Source organism: Lagenorhynchus albirostris, chromosome 1 (genome assembly GCF_949774975.1).
Source record: "Lagenorhynchus albirostris chromosome 1, mLagAlb1.1, whole genome shotgun sequence".
NCBI lineage: Eukaryota > Metazoa > Chordata > Mammalia > Artiodactyla > Delphinidae > Lagenorhynchus > Lagenorhynchus albirostris.
In genome coordinates this window covers 83,512,923-83,531,985 of record NC_083095.1, presented here as the reverse complement: position 1 = coordinate 83,531,985, position 19,063 = coordinate 83,512,923, and the positions used below count along the sequence as shown (strand labels likewise).

Sequence of the window (19,063 nt, the reverse complement as noted above, 5' to 3'; positions counted from 1 at the left end):
AATTCCACAAATATTAATCAAGTGCTCATTGCATGCAGGGAATTGTAGGTCATTTAAAAACGAGTCAGTGGCTTCACAGGCAAATTCTATCAAACATTTAGAGAAGAGCTAACACCTATCTTTCTCAAACTCTTCCAAAATGTAGCAGAGGGAGGAACACTCCCAAACTCATTCTATGAGTCCATCATCACCCTGATACCAAAACCAGACAAAGATGTCACAAAGAAAGAAAACTACAGGCCAATATCACTGATGAACATAGATGCAAAAATCCTCAACAAAATATTAGCAAACAGAATCCAAGAGCACATTAAAAGGATCATACACCATGATCAAGTGGGATTTATCCCAGGAATGCAAGGATTCTTAAATATATGCAAATCAATCAGTGTGATACACCATATTAACAAATTGAAGGAGAAAAACCATATGATCATCTCAATAGATACAGAAAAGGCTTTCGACAAAATTCAACACCAATTTATGATAAAAACTCCCCAGAAAGTAGGCATAGAGGGAACCTACCTCAACATAATATAGGCCATATATGGCAAACCCACAGCCAGCATCATTCTCAATGGTGAAAAACTGAAACCATTTCCTCTAAGATCAGGAACAAGACAATGTTGCCCACTCTTGCCACTGTTATTCAACATAGCTTTGGAAGTTTTAGCCACAGCAATCAGAGAAGGAAAAGAAATAAAAGCAATCCAAATTGGAAAAGAGGAAGTAAAACTGTCACTATCTGCAGATGACATGATATACATAGAGAATCGTAAAGATGCTACCAGAAAGCTACTAGAGCTAATCAATGAATTTGGTAAAGTAGCAGGATACAAAATTAATGCACAGAAATCTCTTGCATTCCTATACACTAATGATGAAAAATTTGAAAGAGAGATTAAGGAAACACTCCCATTTATCACTTCAACGAAAAGAATAAAATGCCAAGGAATAAACCTACCTAAGAAGACAAAAGACCTGTATGCAGAAAACTATAAGACACTGATGAAAGAAATTAAAGATGATACAAACAGATGGAGAGATATACAATGCTCTTGGATTGGAAGAATCAACATTGTGAAAATGACTACCCAAAGCAATCTATAGATTCAATGCAATCCCTATCAAACTCCCAATGGCATTTTTCACAGAACTAGAACAAAAATTTTCACAAGTTGTATGGAAACACAAAAGATCCCGATTAGCCAAAGCAATCTTGAGAAAGAAAAACAGAGCTGGAGGAATCAAGCTCCCGGACTTCAGACTATACTACAAAGCTACAGTAATCAAGACATTATGGTACTGGCACAAAAACAGAAATATAGATCAATGGAACAGGATAGAAAGCCCAGAGATAAATCCACGCACATATGGTCACCTTATCTTTGATAAAGGAGGCAAGAATATACAATGGAGAAAAGACAGCCTCTTCAATAAGTGGTGCTGGGAAAACTGGACAGCTACATGTAAAAGAATGAAATTAGAACAATCCCTAACACCACACACAAAAATAACCTCGAAATGGATGAAGGACCTAAATGTAAGACTAGACACTATCAAACTCTTAGAGGAAAACATAGGCAGACCACTCTATGACATAAATCACAGCAAGATCCTTTTTGACCCACCTCCTAGAGAAATGGAAATAAAAACAAAAATAAACAAATGAAACCTAATGAAACTTAAAATCTTTTGCACAGCAAAGGAAACCATAAACAGGGCAATAAGACAACCCTCAGAATGGGAGAAAATATTTGCAAATGAAGCAACTGACAAAGGATTAATCTCCAAAATTTACAAGCAGCTCATGCAGCTCAATATCAAAGAAACAAACAACCCAATCCAAAAACGGGCAGAAGACCTAAATAGACATTTCTCCGAAGAAGATATACAGATTGCTAACAAACACATGAAAGGATGCTCAACATCACTAATCATTAGAGAAATGCAAATCAAAACTACAATGAGGTATCACCTCACACCAGTGAGAATGATCATCATCTAAAAATCTACAAACAATAAATGCTGGAGAGGGTGTGGAGAAAATGGAACCCTCTTGCACTGTTGGTGGTAATATAAATTGATACAGCCACTATGGAGAACAGTATGGAGGTTCCTTAGAAAACTAAAACTAGAACTACCATACGACCCAGCAATCCCACTACGGGGCATATACCTGGAGAAAACCATAATTCAAACAGAGTCATGTACCACAATGTTCATTGCAGCTCTATTTACAATAGCCAGGACATGGTAGCAACCTAAGTGTCCATCAACAGATGAATGGATAAAGAAGATGTGGCACATATATACAATGGAATATTACTGAGCCATAAAAAGAAACAAAATTGAGTTATTTGTAGTGAGGTGGATGGACCTAGAGACTGTCATACAGAGTGAGGTAAGTCAGAAAGAGAGAAACAAATACCGTATGCTAACACATATGTATGGAATCTACGAAAAGAGAAAGAAGGTTCTGAAGAACCTAGGGGCAGGACAGGAATAAAGGACACGGGGAGTGGGAAGGGTAAGCTGGGACGAAGTGAGAGAGTGACATGGCCATATATATAGTACCAAATGTAAATTAGATAGGTAGTGGGAAGCAGCCGCATAGCACAGGGAGATCAGCTTGGTGCTTTGTGACCGCCTAGAGGGGTGGGATAGGGAAGGTCGGAGGGAGCCGCAAGAGCGAGGAGATATGGGGATATACGTATACGTATAGCTGATACATATATGGGGATATACGTATACGTATAGTTTCTGTTATAAAGCAGAAACTAACACACCATTGTAAAACAATTATTCTCCAATAAAGATGTTTAAAAAATAAATAACGACGAGTCAGGCACATATAGAACTGTGGAGTCAGACAACCTCACTTCAGGTTCTGACCCTTCCACTTATTGGTTCTGAGGACTTGGGCATTAATTAGAAGCACTCTAAACCCCAGTTGCCGCATCTGTAAAACAGTAATGATAATATTATTCTTTAGTGTTCTTTTTTTTTTCAGTTTTTTTTTTTTAGTGTTCTTTTAAAGTGTAGATGAGTTAATATGTATAGAGTACTTAGCATGGTATCTGACTCAAAACTCAACCCAAGACGTTATTATAATAAGTGACTTAAGGAACTTATTTCATTATGAGAGACACAGAATGCACATAGACAACTGTAGTACAAGACGTTATAGGTAAGAACAGTAGAAGGCTATGAGCACAGTGCTGTGCTGGTTCAGAGAGAGAGAAAGCACATCCAGAAGGAATATCAAGAAAGTTCATTTCTACAAGTGCGAGATAGGAGGAGGAAGAGAAACCAGTGAGTGAGGCAGAGGGGCTCAAAGGCCCTGAGAAGGCTGCCATCACACAGCATGAGGTTGAAAACTGGTGGTCTGCAGGGCAAATTGGGTTCACAGGTAGGGTTCCTTTAGACCACTTAGGGTTTACAATTTTTTTTTTAGCAAACATTTAAAAATTGGGTGAACTTATATAAAAATCCAAATTTCTAGTTTCTCTTGAAAAGTTAGAACATCTGGCAAATTAGGCTTGAAGCCTTGCTTGGCAAACTACAGGACTGAGCTAAGTAGCAACTGCTGCTTTCAATGGAGCACAAATTCTCCAGCTTGCTATGCCATCCTTCACGCCATACTGCATTGCCTGCAATACATGGGCCTACTTCATGCATTTATGTAACTTGCCCAGCCCCTGCACAGGTCATCAAAATATCTTTGAATTCCTGCTTATTTCACAAGAGATGGTGTGGTGGTTGATGTTGAGTATCCAGATTAATATGTGGCTTCACCTCTGACCTGAAAGCAGCTCATAGGATCCTGGAGGATAGGATGTAAACATAGACCAGGTTGTGCCGTGACCGACCATACAAGGAAACCCGAAGTACCACAATATGGGAACTGATTTTATGAGAAGTACAGAAAACATATGCTGGGGAAGCACAGAGAAAGGAAAGGCTATATAATGAAGGAGTGATATTTTAAAAATTCCTTTGGAAGTTTTAAAATTTTGGTCAAGAAAATAGTTTCCCAAACAAGTCGAAACATTCAGGCTTTCTGACTTACCTGACTATGACAACTCTAAGATAATAAACTAGTAGGCACGGTAAGCCTGGGATGATAAACGTACCTGAGTCAGAATAATTTGAGGGACTCCAGAGAGGTGACTCAGATTAAGGAAGTATTGGTTGTGAAAGCGGCAGGTAAGAAATCTTTTCCTTAGGAGCTTGCTGATTACAATGTTCTCATGAGGTGCCCTCGCTCTTAACTTCATAGCGATGTTTTAAAAGCAGCATTTGGCTTCTATATATCTGATTTCTTTAGCGTAAAACAAAGCATGTGGTCACATTCAGAAGAAAGAATGGCATGTTACTGCTATTGCTGTAATGTGAGTAATGTCATGTGGTTGCAGTTTTACATCTGCTTTTTATTTTCATTTCATCTTAGCGAAAGAGAACTAATTGAAGCAATTTTTTTCTTAGGATCTGTGGTTTAACTGTGCATACCTTTCTGTATCCATCCCCTAACCCTCCAACAAATCAGGTAGTTCTTTCCACGTATTGTAAATCCCACCATAAAATTGAGTGATGTTCTATAATTTAGTTACCGTATTTCTTATTTGCAGCTGTGTTAGATTCCAGCTTTCGCCAGAAATATCCAAGATATAGGAGTTATGTAAGCACTAAGTTCGTAAATCCTTAGCAACTGGATTCAATAATAAATTCTATTCAGTTTGGCTCTTATGAAGAAGTGTAATTTATTCATCTCATGCAATCAGTCTTACTAAATCTAGAATTCCAGTTCATCATTAGATGTTGTTTTCCTGGTTGGGAGAGAGTCTTCAGAAATGGCTCTTATTGTCATGAGGCATTTCTTTGTTAAGTCAACTAGTTTAATTGACTATAAAAGTCCTTCTCACTTGATGTATTTTCTTGTTCTTAAAATATTGATTTAGTTGTATACGATTTGGTAAGACCAACAAAAATTAACAAACATTTGAGGAAAATTGTAGGTGTATTTATCTCTTTTCTTGCCAAGAGAATACCGACCAACAATTAACTGTGTTTTGGTCTCTTGTTTCAATGTTAGCTAAACTTGAGGAAATATAAAACATGGTTAGACATGTAATCTTGAAAGATGTTCTACTACTGAGTTCAGGGATTTGTAGAGTTCCAGTAACAGCCATGCTGTTCACTTGACCTCACATTACTTACTATGCTGGTCAAGGGCAGGAACTGAGGAATCTTTTATGTATGCTAGTCACAAGCACAGAATCTTATTGACCATCTATTCATTTCAAAAAACTATAGAAGTAGGCCACAAGAGCATGGATTTCTGAATTGAGGAATAGACAGGAAGTTACTTCAGACGTCCTTGCCTCTGATGCTAACCTGGCAAACGTTCCCAACTAAATCTGGGGAATTCTTCTTGCCACCTATGTTTTACAGATTACTTTGCAGTTTTTGTTTATATTTCTTGGTTTTTCTGTGTTAAACCTCCTGTGTAGTCAAGGTTTCTTTCATTTCATGGAAGTATTTCAAAATGATAAAAACAATCTGGCTGAAAGATTTTTTTCTTTACTTTTAGTGCTGCCAGGCAAATGATCCATCTGATACCAGGAAATAGCAGTAGCCTATGGAAAAGTATACCATTAGCTTGAAAACACAGGGCACGCTGGCTTCATTTAGGCAGGTTTGTGTTTTTCTGGCCCTTAACTCATGCCTTATTTTCATATCAGATAACTTATGGAGGCATGAGTAATTTCCTCTGTATTTGGCTTTTAGAAATGAGTTTACTTAGCTTCAAAGACACCTGTTGGCTCAGTCAACACCACCAATATTTTTTTAAGGATGAACTTAGAATCCCTTGGCAATCAATTAGTCAAATCAACAAATACCTCTTGACCTCAGGGTCTCTTCTCTTCTTGTCGCTCCTTAGATATTCTGTGCATATCATGGAGAGCTTTTACGGAACTGAATTTTACTTTAACTGAATAAAAGCATTTCTGTATGACTCAGAAATATATAAACAATATGGATGGTCAGAGAATCTGCTCAAACTTTCTACCAGAGGAAATCAAGCTTCTTCTGCTGATCAGGAAAACAGATGGTACTGATTGGCACTTTGATGTGACAATAGAACCTCTCCTGGCCCCACGGAGCTTCTTGAATGTACCAATGAGCAACCTTTGCCAGAACCAGTGATTGCCTTTTCTTGCTCCCTCTTGGCCTCTGTTTTCATCACATGCTGTCCTTCAAATATTTGTACTATATGGTTATGCTATCAGAGACTGAGACTGAGGAAAGACGTTATATATCCTTGGATTTAATTGTGGAGAATTGCAGACTCATAAGCTTTCAGAGTTGAAAGAAACTTTCTTAGAAGAAATTGAGACCCAGAAAGAAAAAGTGACTTGCTCAGAAGTACTCAGCTGCTTATACCAGCAGAACTGGGGCTAAAATCTCACCTTTAGGCCAGTATCTTTTGGGTACAGAGAGTCACATTGTCAGAGCAGAATGAAAATAGCCTTGGTAGAATAATTTTTTGTTTTCTTAAAAATAAGGAATGACTTTTTATGCTTATGAAATCATTACATGTTTACTGTAGAAATTCAGGAAATACAAAAACATCTAAGAAAAATAAGATAAAATCATCAAGGTTTTTACCATCAGGTTAAATTTCCTTCCGGTCTATTTCTCTACAGGTGCATACACATACACGCATACATACACAGTATACCAGTTAGAGTTCTGGGCAAGGAACAGAAAAAACACCCAACTTGGATTTTGAAGATAATGAGGTGAAGGAACTATTTACAGATTTAAAGGAGCCAGTAAGAGATGTTGGGACACTTAGGACTAGCAACAGTGGGTAGGGAGAAGAAAAAGTGTTTTGGAGCTTAGGGAGAGCTAGAGCTGTGGTAGAATAATCTTCCAGGGTAGCTTCCTTGACCCCTTGTACCTATACAGTTACGACGTGGACTGCAGCAAAAACTCCTATTGAAGAGGGATACCTGACACTGCTCTGCTGTGTTTCCTGTCTTACATTCTTCTGAGTAGACTGGCTCCAAGTGTGGCCTCTGTTTGCCTCTGAAAATGAATATTCAGTTGAATCTAAGAAAACTCCCCTTAATGGGCACGTCAGGGATACATTGCTGCCCAAACCATAATGCCAAAGCAGTGAGGGGAAGGGGAAGATACCCCAAACTCTTCTTCTTCCTGCACTCCAATCTCCTAACACTCCTCCCCTCTCATTGACTAAACCTAACCACAAGACAGAGGTCAAGGAGAAAGAGTAATTGTCCCAGCTTACATCAGATGTTCATGACAGTTTCTCATTCTTGTCTCGGTGGGCATTTGGCTCTGTGCATGAAGCTGTTCTGAACATTCGTATACAAAGTTTGAGTCATACATTTTCATTTCTCTTGGATAGATTCACAGGAGTGGAACTTCTGAGTCACAGGATAGACAAGCGTTTAACTTTTTTTTTTTCATTTTTATTTCTTTTTATTAAGACTAAGAAAATGAAATAAATAGGAAACATTGACACCCAGGAACATGAAGGCTTTGGCTGGTGTTTTTTGTTTTTTTTTTTAGCATCTTTATTGGAGTATAATTGCTTTACCATGTTATGTTAGTTTCTGCTGTATAACAAAGTGAATCAGCTCTCTGTATACATATATCCCCATATCCCCTCCCTCTTGCGTCTCCTCCCACCCTCCTTAGCCCACCCGCTAGGTGGTCACAAAGCACAGAGCTGATCTCCCTGTGCTATGCGGCTACTTCCCACTAGCTATCTAATTTACATTTGGTAGTGTATATATGGCCATGCCACTCCCTTACTTCGTCCCAGCTTACCCTTCCCACTCCCCGTGTCCTCAAGTCCATTCTCTATGTCTGCGTCTTTATTCCTGTCCTGCCCCTAGGTTCTTCAGAACCATTTTTTTTTTTTAGATTCCATATATATGTGTTAGCATATGGTATTTGTTTTTCTCTTTCTGACTTACTTCACTCTGTATGACAGACTCTAGGTCCATCCACCTCACTACAAATAACTCAATTTCGTTTCTTTTTTATGGCTGAGTAATATTCCATTGCATGTATGTGCCACATCTTCTTTATCCATTCATCTGTCAGTGGACACTTAGGTTGCTTCCATGTCCTGGCTATTGTAAATAGAGCTGCAATGGACATTGTGGTACATGACTCTTTTTGAGTTATGGTTTTCTCTGAGTATATGCCCAGTAGTGGGATCACTGGGTCGTATGGTAGTTCTAGTTTTAGATTTTTAAAGAACTTCCATACTGTTCTCTATAGTGGCTGTATCAAGTTACATTCCCACCAATAGTGCAAGAGGGTTCCCTTTTCTCCACACCCTCTCCAGCATTTATTGTCTGTAGATTTTTTGACAATGGCCATTCTGACTGGTGTGAGGTGATACCTCACTGTGGTTTTGATTTGCATTTCTCTAATGATTAGTGATGTTGAGCATCCTTTCATGTGTTTGTTGGCCATCTGTATATCTTCTTTGGAGAAATGTCTGTTTAGGTCTTCTGCCCATTTTTGGATTGGGTTGTTTGTTTTTTTTGATACTGAGCTACATGAACAAACATTTAACTTTTTGAGAAACTGTCAAACAGTTTTCCAAAGTGGTTGTGCCATTGTATACTGACACCAACAACGTGTGAGAGTTTGCTTTTTCTGTACTTCTCGAACGTTTAGTTTTAACAAACATTTTCATGTGGGTCATTCTAGTGGCTAGTGATACCTCATTGGGATTTTAATTTGCATTTCCCTGATGACTTAATGATGTTGAGGACTTTTTCATGTGCTTATTTATCACTTATATTATCTTCTTTTATAAAATATCTGTTCAAGTCATTTTAGAACTGGATTTTTAAATATTATTGATTCTTAGTGAACTAAGTGAACTATGTGAACTTAGTGAACTGTGTGAGTTCCTTGTATATACTGGTTACGAGTCCTGTGTCAGATTTGTGTGCTATATTTTTCTCTCTGTCTGTGGCTTTTCTATTTTCTTAGTGGTGGCTTTGGATAAGTAAAATTAAAAAATATTGATGAAGTCTGGTTTACACATTTTTTCTTTCTGTTTTTCTTTTTTGTGCCTAGCCAATGATTTCAAAGACCATAGTTGTAGATTATTTAAAATGTCCTTTTAAAAAAAAAAGATTTCTATTTAAAAATGAAATAGAATTTGAGTGTTTTTCAGGTCACTATATTCCATAGACAGAATATGTGCTTACCAAATTCATATGTTGGAATTTAATCCCCAGTGTGATTGTGTTTGGAGGGGAGGCCTTTGGGAGTAATTTGGTCATGGGGATGGATCCCTCATAAATGTGTTAAGTGCCCTTATAAAAGAGACCCAGAGAACTTCTTTGTCCTTTTTATTATGTGAGGACAGAGCCAGAAGATGGCCATTTAGGAGGCAGGCCTTCACTAGATACAGAATCAGCCTGAGCCTTGATCTTGGACTTCCAAGCCTTCAGAACTGTCAGAAATACATGTCTGTTGTTTGTAAGCCACCCAGTCTGTGGTATTCTGTAATAGCAGCTCAAACAGACTGAGACAATGTGTATCCTACTTCAAAGTGGGCCATAAAATACTGGATGCTTAGAGCTGCAAGGAGACCTTGATACCATCTATTCCAAACTCCTCCCTAACATTAGGTTTCCTTCTTCAAGATATTGCTGATCATAATTCACCCTCTGGTTGCTTCTAGAGATTGAGGGCTACAGAAGTGAGTCCCCTTTTGGGGAAAATAAGATGTAAAAGAGTCACTTCTTGAAATTGAGATACTCTTTTAATGGTCTCCTCAGTAGAATTTTATACAAAATGAATTTCATTGGTGTGATTGCTGAGAACCAAAATTACAGTCTGTTGGCCAGCGCTTATCCAGCTTCAGGATTGTAGTCTGTGTTGGGATACAGAGTGGGACCAGTCTGGGTCCATGTCTGGGCCGTGACAGTGTGGTAAGTGCAGTGAGGGAACTTGTGGCATGACTGCAGAATAATTGCCCTTCCTGGGTATGTCAGGGAATATTTTATAGTGAAAACGTGTTTGTGCCGAGCTCAAAAAGAGTAGGAGTCTCTATGAGGAGTTGGAAGGAGGAGGCATAGAGGGTGGAGAACTAGCAGTGGTGAATATTGCCGAAGCTTTGGGTCAGAGACCTAGGTAATGGGAGATGAGCCTGAAGGGCTGGGAAGGGGTGAGAACTTAAATTCCAACATATGAACTTTAAGTTGATAGTTGTCAAATTTTCGAGCAGTTGTGCTTCAGGTGGTCAGTCCTCACTCCTTACCTATTGAGTCAGAGTCTCCAGGGTGGAGGCTGGGCCTTTGAATATTTTCACAGACTCTATATGTGAGACTGAAGCCCACTGGAGTTTGAAAACTACTAGTTGAAATGAAGAAGCAGTGAGAAAGAGAGAAGGGCCTTGATTAAAGATGTATTAAAAGTGAAACGGTGCCTATTCTTGATCAACTCTATGTAAGGAATGAGAATGTGGGAGGATTCTGCTTAAGCAACTTTAAAAATGTCATTTATACCAGTTACCTCATAGCAACAGAGTAGGAAATCTGTGGAGGAAATGTAGGAAGTTTAGTTATAGTTAGAGGGCCAGCTTACTGTCAAGAAATACCCATTTAAATCACCTAGAAACAATACTAACTTTGGGAGGATATGGTTCTGTCAATTCAAATATTGCTGATAATAATGAGATGCTTTCCTTATATAGTGCTTATTCTTTTCCAAGGACATATTCAGCTCATTTTTTTAAAATTAATTAATTAATTTGGCTGCGTTGGGTCTCCATTGCTGCACGCAGGCTTTCTCTAGTTCCAGCGAATGGGGGCTACTCTTCGTTGTGGTGTGCGGGCTTCTCATTGCGGTGGCTTCTCTTGTTGTGGAGCATGAGCTCTAGGCGTGCGGGCTTCAGTAGTTGTGGCACGTGGGCTCAGTAGTTGCGGCTTGCAGGCTCTAGAGCGCAGGCTCAGTAGTTGTGGCACGCGGGCTTAGTTGCTCCACGGCATGTGGGACCTTCCAGGACCAGGGCTCGAACCTGTGTCCCCTGCATCGGCAGGCGGATTCTCAACCACTGCGCCACCAGGGAAGTCCCTCATATTTGTTAGGTACTAAGATTTGCTGCAGGGCTTCCCTGGTGGCGCAGTGGTTGAGAGTCCGCCTGCCGATGCAGGGGACAGGGGTTCGTGCCCTGGTCTGGGAAGATCTCACATGCCGCGGAGCGGCTGGGCGCATGAGCCATGGCCGCTGAGCCTGTGCGTCCGGAGCCTGTGCTCCACAACGAGAGAGGCCACAACAGTGAGAGACCTGTGTACCGCAAAAAAAGAAAAAAAAAAAAAAAAGATTTGCTGCATGCCTGCGATGTACTGTGATGACTTTTGGGCTAGATATTATTATTATCATTTTGCTGATGAAACTGAAGTTCAGAGAGGTTCATTGATTCCCCTAAGGCCATCTCAGTCAGGAACCAGGTAGAGACAGGGTTCAAAACTCCTGACTTTACCAAGCTCAGTTCTCTTTTCACTGTTACATAGCTGCCTCTCATAACATAGATGGGCATGTTTTTATTTTATTTTATTTTATTTATGTATGATGAACTTGAAGTCCAGAAAAACTGATTTGCCCAAGATTCCAAGCTGATAAGTACAGAGCAGGGATCAGAGCCGAGGTCCCTGCTTCCCAGCCGCTGCTCTTTTCACTCTAACTTCCTGCTTTCCAGGTGATTGAGTTTATTTCCTTAGTTGTTTAGTATAGTTGGACCTTTTTTCCCTCAAGTAGGAAGAGTTTAGTGAATTATAAATATTGAAGGGAAGAAATATTGTTTGAGAAGCAAAGCCAGCATTCAGGGCTCAGTTGCTCTGGAACAATGTGTGATGGTATAGTTTCAGCCTGTGCATGAAATTTTTTTTTTTTATTTAGGAACCTGACATTAATGGTGATGATAGAAATACAGAAATAACTCCAGGAGAAAAGGTACTTCAGAATACCAAAGAGCAACGGGATCAGCAGAATCGGTTGAGAGAGATAGATGAAAAGCTAAGAAAGATGAAGGAAAATGTGGTAAATCTTTTTTTAATTTAAAGTAACCAGTGATTGTGTTAAAAATGTTCCAATTTTCTTTGACTGATTTATGACTGTTTTTATGTGTTGCATGAGGCAACAAAGCTAATGTGGGTATTTGCCAGTAAGGATTTGAATAAAGGCTAAAAGTAGAACTCTTAGAACTTAAAGTAGTATTATAATTAATTTATATGACATAATAAACCTGTGAAAGGTGATCTGAAGTCAGAATAATCATCCATATGCCTAATATTCTGTGTCTGAAAGATATATGTTCTTTGTTTGTGTGGAGAAATTTGGTAGTTATTCTCTATAAAATCATCTTTATATGTTGATCTTAAAGCTTAAATACTCCCATTTTTGGTTCATAATTCATAATATATTATTACTCAATATTAATACATTCTAAATCCATCTTGAGCCTATTTCATGTTTTAATTGCTTGCCATTTAAAGACGTATTATTGTTGATGAGAGAAAACTCTCAAATCAACTAAATTGTGAGCTGGTTGATATTCTGAACCTATTAGAAATGCTCTATAATATTATGATTTTCCAGCTACCCAGAGAATGTTTCTAAATTTTGGCTACATATTTAATTTTGGTGTTTACCTAAAATTAAACATGATGAGGCTGACCTTGTGATTCTACCTACATCCTCTCTCCTTGGGCTGGTCTTATCATAATCGCAGTCCCTACTTTCTGTCTCCTACTAAATCCTGTTCTCTTGCGTGATCTTCAGGCCTCGTGACGTTTTAACCAGTACTTCTGATTTGTGGGCATATCTTAAAACTGTTCCTTATGACTCTTTGAAAATCTTTTCTTTCTTGTCCCTACTTGTATCACCCTTCTCTCAGCATTGTCACCTCCTGTCCAGCTGCTTATAACCTGGTCACTCTCTTCTCTCATTATTGCGTTTTGTATGCTGCCCCATGAGAGTTAGCATCAGGTAAGTACTTTTGATTAAATTCTGGTCTCCTCAGAGCTTTCTACGAGTGCCCATCATTCCTGACTGAGGTTCTTCACCCCTCATGGTCACGTCCAGCCGAATTTCTCTTCCCACTTGCCAGCCATGGACAACAGCACTGACTCGGGCCTAAAGGGTATCTAGATCTACCTAATGAGAGTCAGGCAACAGATCTAGAGGGAATAAATGCATTGTGCTTCTCTTTATCATTCATTTTTGCTTACTTTTCATGGGAAATTTGATGGAATTATATTTCAGGGAGACCTCTATTCTTATTTTCTCAGCGTTTTTTTTTTTTTTCTCCTTGAGTGTGATGATATGGGGAAGAAGTAGGAATGGTTAGGAAGTGCATAGGGGTTCTTTGCCCTTGGCCAGTAGTTGTGGGGTGGTTGGTGAGGCATTGAAAACTTGATGTGGTAAATACAATGTTTGTGGTTTGACTGGTTTTGAAAACTGTTGGCACTTTTCATCCCAGACCTACCAATCCCAGGTAGGCAAAGCCGGTCATTCTCCATAATTCACTTCTCCTCATTTCTGGTCATTTGTCCTATGCCTTGGACATGTATCCATTCTTTTCTACCATGTCTCTATAAATTATTTAATTCTTGACTCGAAAGCTGGGTCCTTTAGAAAATCTTACATTTTATTCCAGTGTCATATGATGGTTGGCTAGACTTAAAGAGATATGATAAATATCAAGAGTTGGTTGTTGTCTAAGTGGAAAAGAATAATATAAATACAGAAGAGCAAAAAAAAAAAAAGTAGAGAACAATTATTATGTATCTACTATGTGCCAGGCACTGTTGCAAATAGTTTACGATTTATTGACTTACCTGATTTTTACAACCACTCTGTGAGGTAGACACTACTATCCTCATTTTATGGATGAGGAGATGGAGACACAGAGAGGTTGAGTAACTTCCTCAGGGTTGTACAGCTAGTGAGAGGAAGAGATAGGGGTTAAATGATTAGCTTTTAACAGCCATGCTATACTGCCTTTCTGGTACTTACTGGCTTTTCTTTTCTGATTAATATTGTCGTTTCGTTAAAGTGTGGTAAATTTGTTATAACCAGTAATATTCATTGGAAAGTGTTTGGAATCCCTTGTATAAATGATAATTCCACATTTTTGTGTGTCAGCACTTTCAGAACCTGGTATCTGGTAGATACAGGCCCATGAGTAATGATCTGTATTGTCTTTATGTTTTAATTGCTTATTGTTTCATAATGGCCTATGGAATAGACTGTGTACTGTGTGTGTACTTTTGAGGGACGATCCTGTGTCTGCTTCAAACTCTGTAAAGCCCTTTGTACCTCATAGAATTCTAGGTACTTTGTGGATGGGAAAACTGGAGACCCCAGTCTTTGTTTCAATGATGTCATTAGCCTGCTCTGTTACCTTGAATAAGTCACTCAGTCTCTTAGACACTTAGTTTTATAACTTTGAAATCAAGGGAGTGAGGCTAGATGACCTCTGTCCTTTTGCTTGTGATTCTTGGCGTACTTATTTTTGGTGAGAGATGGTGTTACTTATAGTATCTAAGGCTCAGTTTGTGTGCTTCCTAAATATTTAGTATTAATTGGTTTAAATCTTCTGTTGAAAATTACTTTTGGAAATTTAGTAACACTTTTCAGGAGAATATGACATTGTCTTTTATATATATAGAAAAGTTAGCCTGTTGCCTACAGACCAAAGACTATGTTTTCTGAATGATATAGCTTCTAGAAATGGCTAATTTTGTCTTCTTCTCCCTATTGCAATGGAGCATTGTTTCCAGATCAGTGATTTGGGTGAAAGAAGTAATCTGTGGCCATTGAATTGGTGATTAAAGATCAAATCTAAATACAACTACTCTTAGGGATAGAAGGAGGAAAGAGTGAGCTAAGGGGCAATGCAGGAGCCCTGTGGGGTGCTCCTGGAGCCACCTGGATCCCAGGATTGATTTGTGAGTAAAGGCTGGAAAAGTGACTTAATCCTATGTTTCCGATGGTAGCCTGAGGCTGTGGATGCACATTTGCATTGGTCAAGATTGGTGGAAGAAGTGGGATTTGATTTAATCTGGAGGTGGTGGTGGTATTGGTATCAGTGGATCTTGCTTTCAGGAGCTAGGGGAAGTAGGCACACTGAAATGCGGGTGAGGCTCAAAATATACTATGAAATTCAGTGGGCATGCCAGAGGCCTGAGCACCAGCTGCATAAGTAGAGGCAGAATGAGTAATGGCTACTAGAAGCAGCATATGTGAAACAAATCTTTTGGATTCACTCAGAATGAGTCAGAACTATAATGTAGCTGCTGTGCTACACATGAAGGAAGAGGTGAGCAAAGCTGATCGTACTTGGATAGTAGAGGGACAAGGATAAAGAAGGTATGAAAACCAGCTCATGTGAAGGGTTGTTGAGGAGGCTGAGTGTGTTTATTCAGCCTGGTGAAGAAAGGACATGCACGTGTGTATGTGTGAGAGTGTGTGTGTGTAAGAGTGTGTGTGTGTGTGTGTGTGTGTGTGTTGTGGGGAAGGAGGGGATGGATGGTTTGGTAGAAAAATCACTCATGAAAACTTCCCGAAGAGATCTGAAGGACTAACATTTGAAGTATTATTTTTATTCTTTATAGTATAGGGAAAAAAGCATGGTGATTGGGAAGCCACAAAGCAACAGATTTCTGCTAAATACTAAGGAAGAAAGTTAGAATGATCTCAGTGGGAGTGATCTTTCAGGGGTAAGGATTTCAAATTAGGCTGGAGTGACACTTGCTAGGTAGCTGTAGGGAGGGTTTTAAGTATTAGGTCCCATTCCTGGGCACATGTCTGGAAAAGATGAAAACTCTAATTTGAAAAGATACACGCACCCCAATGTTCATAGCGCACTATTTACAATAGCCAAGACATGGAAGCAGCTTAAATGTCCATCAACAGATGAATAGGTAAAGAAGATGCAGTACATATATACAATGGAATATTACTCAGCTGTGAAAAAGAATGAAATAATGCCATTTGGAGCAGTATGGATGGACCTAGAGATTATCATCCTAAATAAGTATTAGTCAGAAGTAATATTAGTTAATATTAATTTGTAATATTAGTAATTAAGAAGTAGTCTGAAGTAAGTCAGACAGAGAAAGACAAATATCATATGATATTACTTACATGTGGAATCTAAAAAATGATATGAAGGAACTTACTTACAAAACAGAACTAGCCTCACAGAGAAAACAAACTATGGGGAAAGGGAGGGGGGAGGGAGGTATAAATTAGGAAGTTTGGGATTAACGTATACACACTACTATATATAAAATAGATAAACAACAAGGACCTACTATATAGCGCAGGGAACTATATTCAGTATCTTGTAATAAGCTATAATGGAAAAGAATATGAAAAAGAATATATATATATATATATATGAATCATTTTGTTGTACACCTGAAACTAACACAACATTGTAAATCAGCTATACTCCAATAATAAAAAAAAAGTGGCTGGATGGTAGGTCAGTTTCTCCAGCACAAGTAGGCAGCTTGTGTATGGTGAGCATGTGAAGGTGCTGTGCTTTGAGCTGTTTTTCACATGTTGGGGGAGGATTTGTGCTGAGCCGTTCACCTCTCACCTAGTTGGTTCCCATGGGGTTAGGAGTATTGGCTTTGACCATGATCTGTCAGGCTAACTACTTGTGTGGAGATAATTTGAGATAATAGAATTAGGAGAAAATGGAAGTAGCCATATTCATAGAGTTGGCAACAAACCCCACAAATACCCTCTCCATCGTTTGCCATACAGTACCCTCTGGTATCTCTAATCCCATCTAGCTCTGAGAGTCACTTTCCCTTGTTTTGGTGCTCTATAGGCTTCTCTGCCCACTCAGTCTTCTAACCCCACTCTGCTTTTTATTACCTCCCTGGGTTATAGTTCCGTTATGTAAGCTTCTATACGTGGGACATAGTGGTTAAGAGCCAAACTGCTTGGGTTTGAATCTCAACTCTGTACTTACTCTCTGTGTGACCTTGGGCAGGTCTCCTGACCTCTCTGTGCTTCAGTTCCTAGATCTGAAAAATGGGGAGAGTTGTAATTAATACCTACCTCACAGGCTGATATGAAGATTAAATTAGTTAACATACATAAAGTGTTTTGAACAGGGTCTGACACATTTTAAGTGCTATGTAAATTGCACTTAAATTGTTATTGTTGTTATTAACATTATTAATATGGCATTTACATAAGCTTGTTTCTATGATAAGGAAGGGGAAGGGTATAGTATAGAGGATGAAATTGAAGACAGAGGGATAAGCCTTGGAGAAGAATCAAGATGCCCTTTTCCTGACTCAGGATGAAAGAAAGGAAGGATGGCCTAGAAGGGCAGGTTCAGAGATGAAGAGAAGGTGAGAGAGGTCATGCCTGAATGTTCTCTATTTACTCTGTAAATTAGAGGTCAAGCCATATGATCAGAATGAGAGGTAGAGTGGGGATAGGGCCTTGAAGCAGGGTAGGAAAGGACGGGAATAGACCTTGTGAGGGTGAGAAAGAAACCGTGGTAAACAATGAAGACTGCCCAGCTGAGGCTGGAAACCCCTGCTATAAAATGGTGCCAGCCAGTAAGACTTGGAGTCTTCTCTGACGGCCCTCAGCAGTCCACCAAAAATGGAGAAAATGGGTTGTGAGTTGAGGCAGGGATGAGAAGAGGTTGGGTGATTGCAGTGGAAGATCAAAGAGGCAAGGGAATTGGTGGTACGTATGAGGCCATAACTAAAATTAAAAAAAGAACAAATGTGATATGTATACCCCAGATAGCAGCTGGGACCCCTTTGCCCTTCTTTGACCTGGTTTCATAACATATATACCATAATAGAATCCCATACTGCCATCAAAAGAATGAGGTAGATCTGTGTAACTTGGAAAGATGTCTGTGATATCATATTAAGGAAAAAGTGCCTTTTGCATAAGACAATGATCAGTATTATACCATTTTTATAAACAAAAAAAGTCATAGAAAATTCCTGTACCAAGGATAAAAATATGTACCAAATGCTTAAGAGTGCTTACTTTTAGTGGGGATAGGATGGATGGGGAGGTGAAAAAGGAAATTCACTTTTTATAACATACTCTATTTAAAGGGAAAAGTGTGTTGGGATTATGGGTGATATTTATATTATTTCTCATACTTTTCTTTATCTTCTTACTTTCAGTAATCTACATGTATTGCATTTGTAAACAGAATTAATGTTTAAAAATATGAAATGCATTGATGCATACAAAAGATTGCTACTTATTGTCTCTCAATAAGTGGTGTTTATGCATTTAGAAAAATAGAGTGGGTCACAAGGAATAATGTTCAGCTTCACCAGACCAGTGATTAAAATTCATATTCAAGCAACGTTTAGGCACTCTGTACATTTACCAGACCAGCAAAAACAATGATAAATGTGATATAATTATATGCTAGGAGGAGAGGTGTGGACAGTGATATGTGAACATTACTGGTAGCTCTTTAAATTGGTTATCTTTCCCTCTGGGAAGCAACGGGTCAATGTTATAGCAACAGCCCTTACGCTTTTTATATTTTTGACCTGCTTAATTCCAAAGAATATTTTAGGAATATTTCCAAAGAAATAACACCCAAGCAAAACCAAACCAAACAAGAAACAACTTAAATGCTCTCAAATAGAATGTCAAAGCATTTATAGCGTCTTAACCCATTTAATACTATGATGGGATAATAAAAGTGACAAGTATATGAATTTTGTCAAGAAAGGACTTTTAATTGGGAATGAGTGATACAAAACATAAAAATAAAAATTCTAGACAGATTCTAAGTATCGACTATAACTATGTAATGTATTTATGTATATATACTGACAACAACCTGAAGGGAAGTAGAATATGTATTAATAGCTTAGCTTTATTTTTCTACTTTTTATTAAAATTCCATTATTCCTAAAGAAAGGGGAGTCATAATTGAGGCAATTCTATTATTTCCTTGTTTTATTTATACACATTT

The 19,063-nt window shown here is 38.6% G+C and overlaps 1 protein-coding gene across 1 annotated transcript in view; it reads left to right on the top strand.

The window, feature by feature from the left end:
* FSIP1 (fibrous sheath interacting protein 1) overlaps positions 1-19,063 on the top strand; it is a 195,565-nt gene that overhangs the window by 56,331 nt on the left and 120,171 nt on the right. Inside the window, exon 9 of the mRNA XM_060164296.1 lies at positions 11,968-12,108. Within this exon, the coding sequence (XP_060020279.1) occupies positions 11,968-12,108 (141 nt within the window). The remainder of the gene's footprint in view (positions 1-11,967; positions 12,109-19,063) is intronic.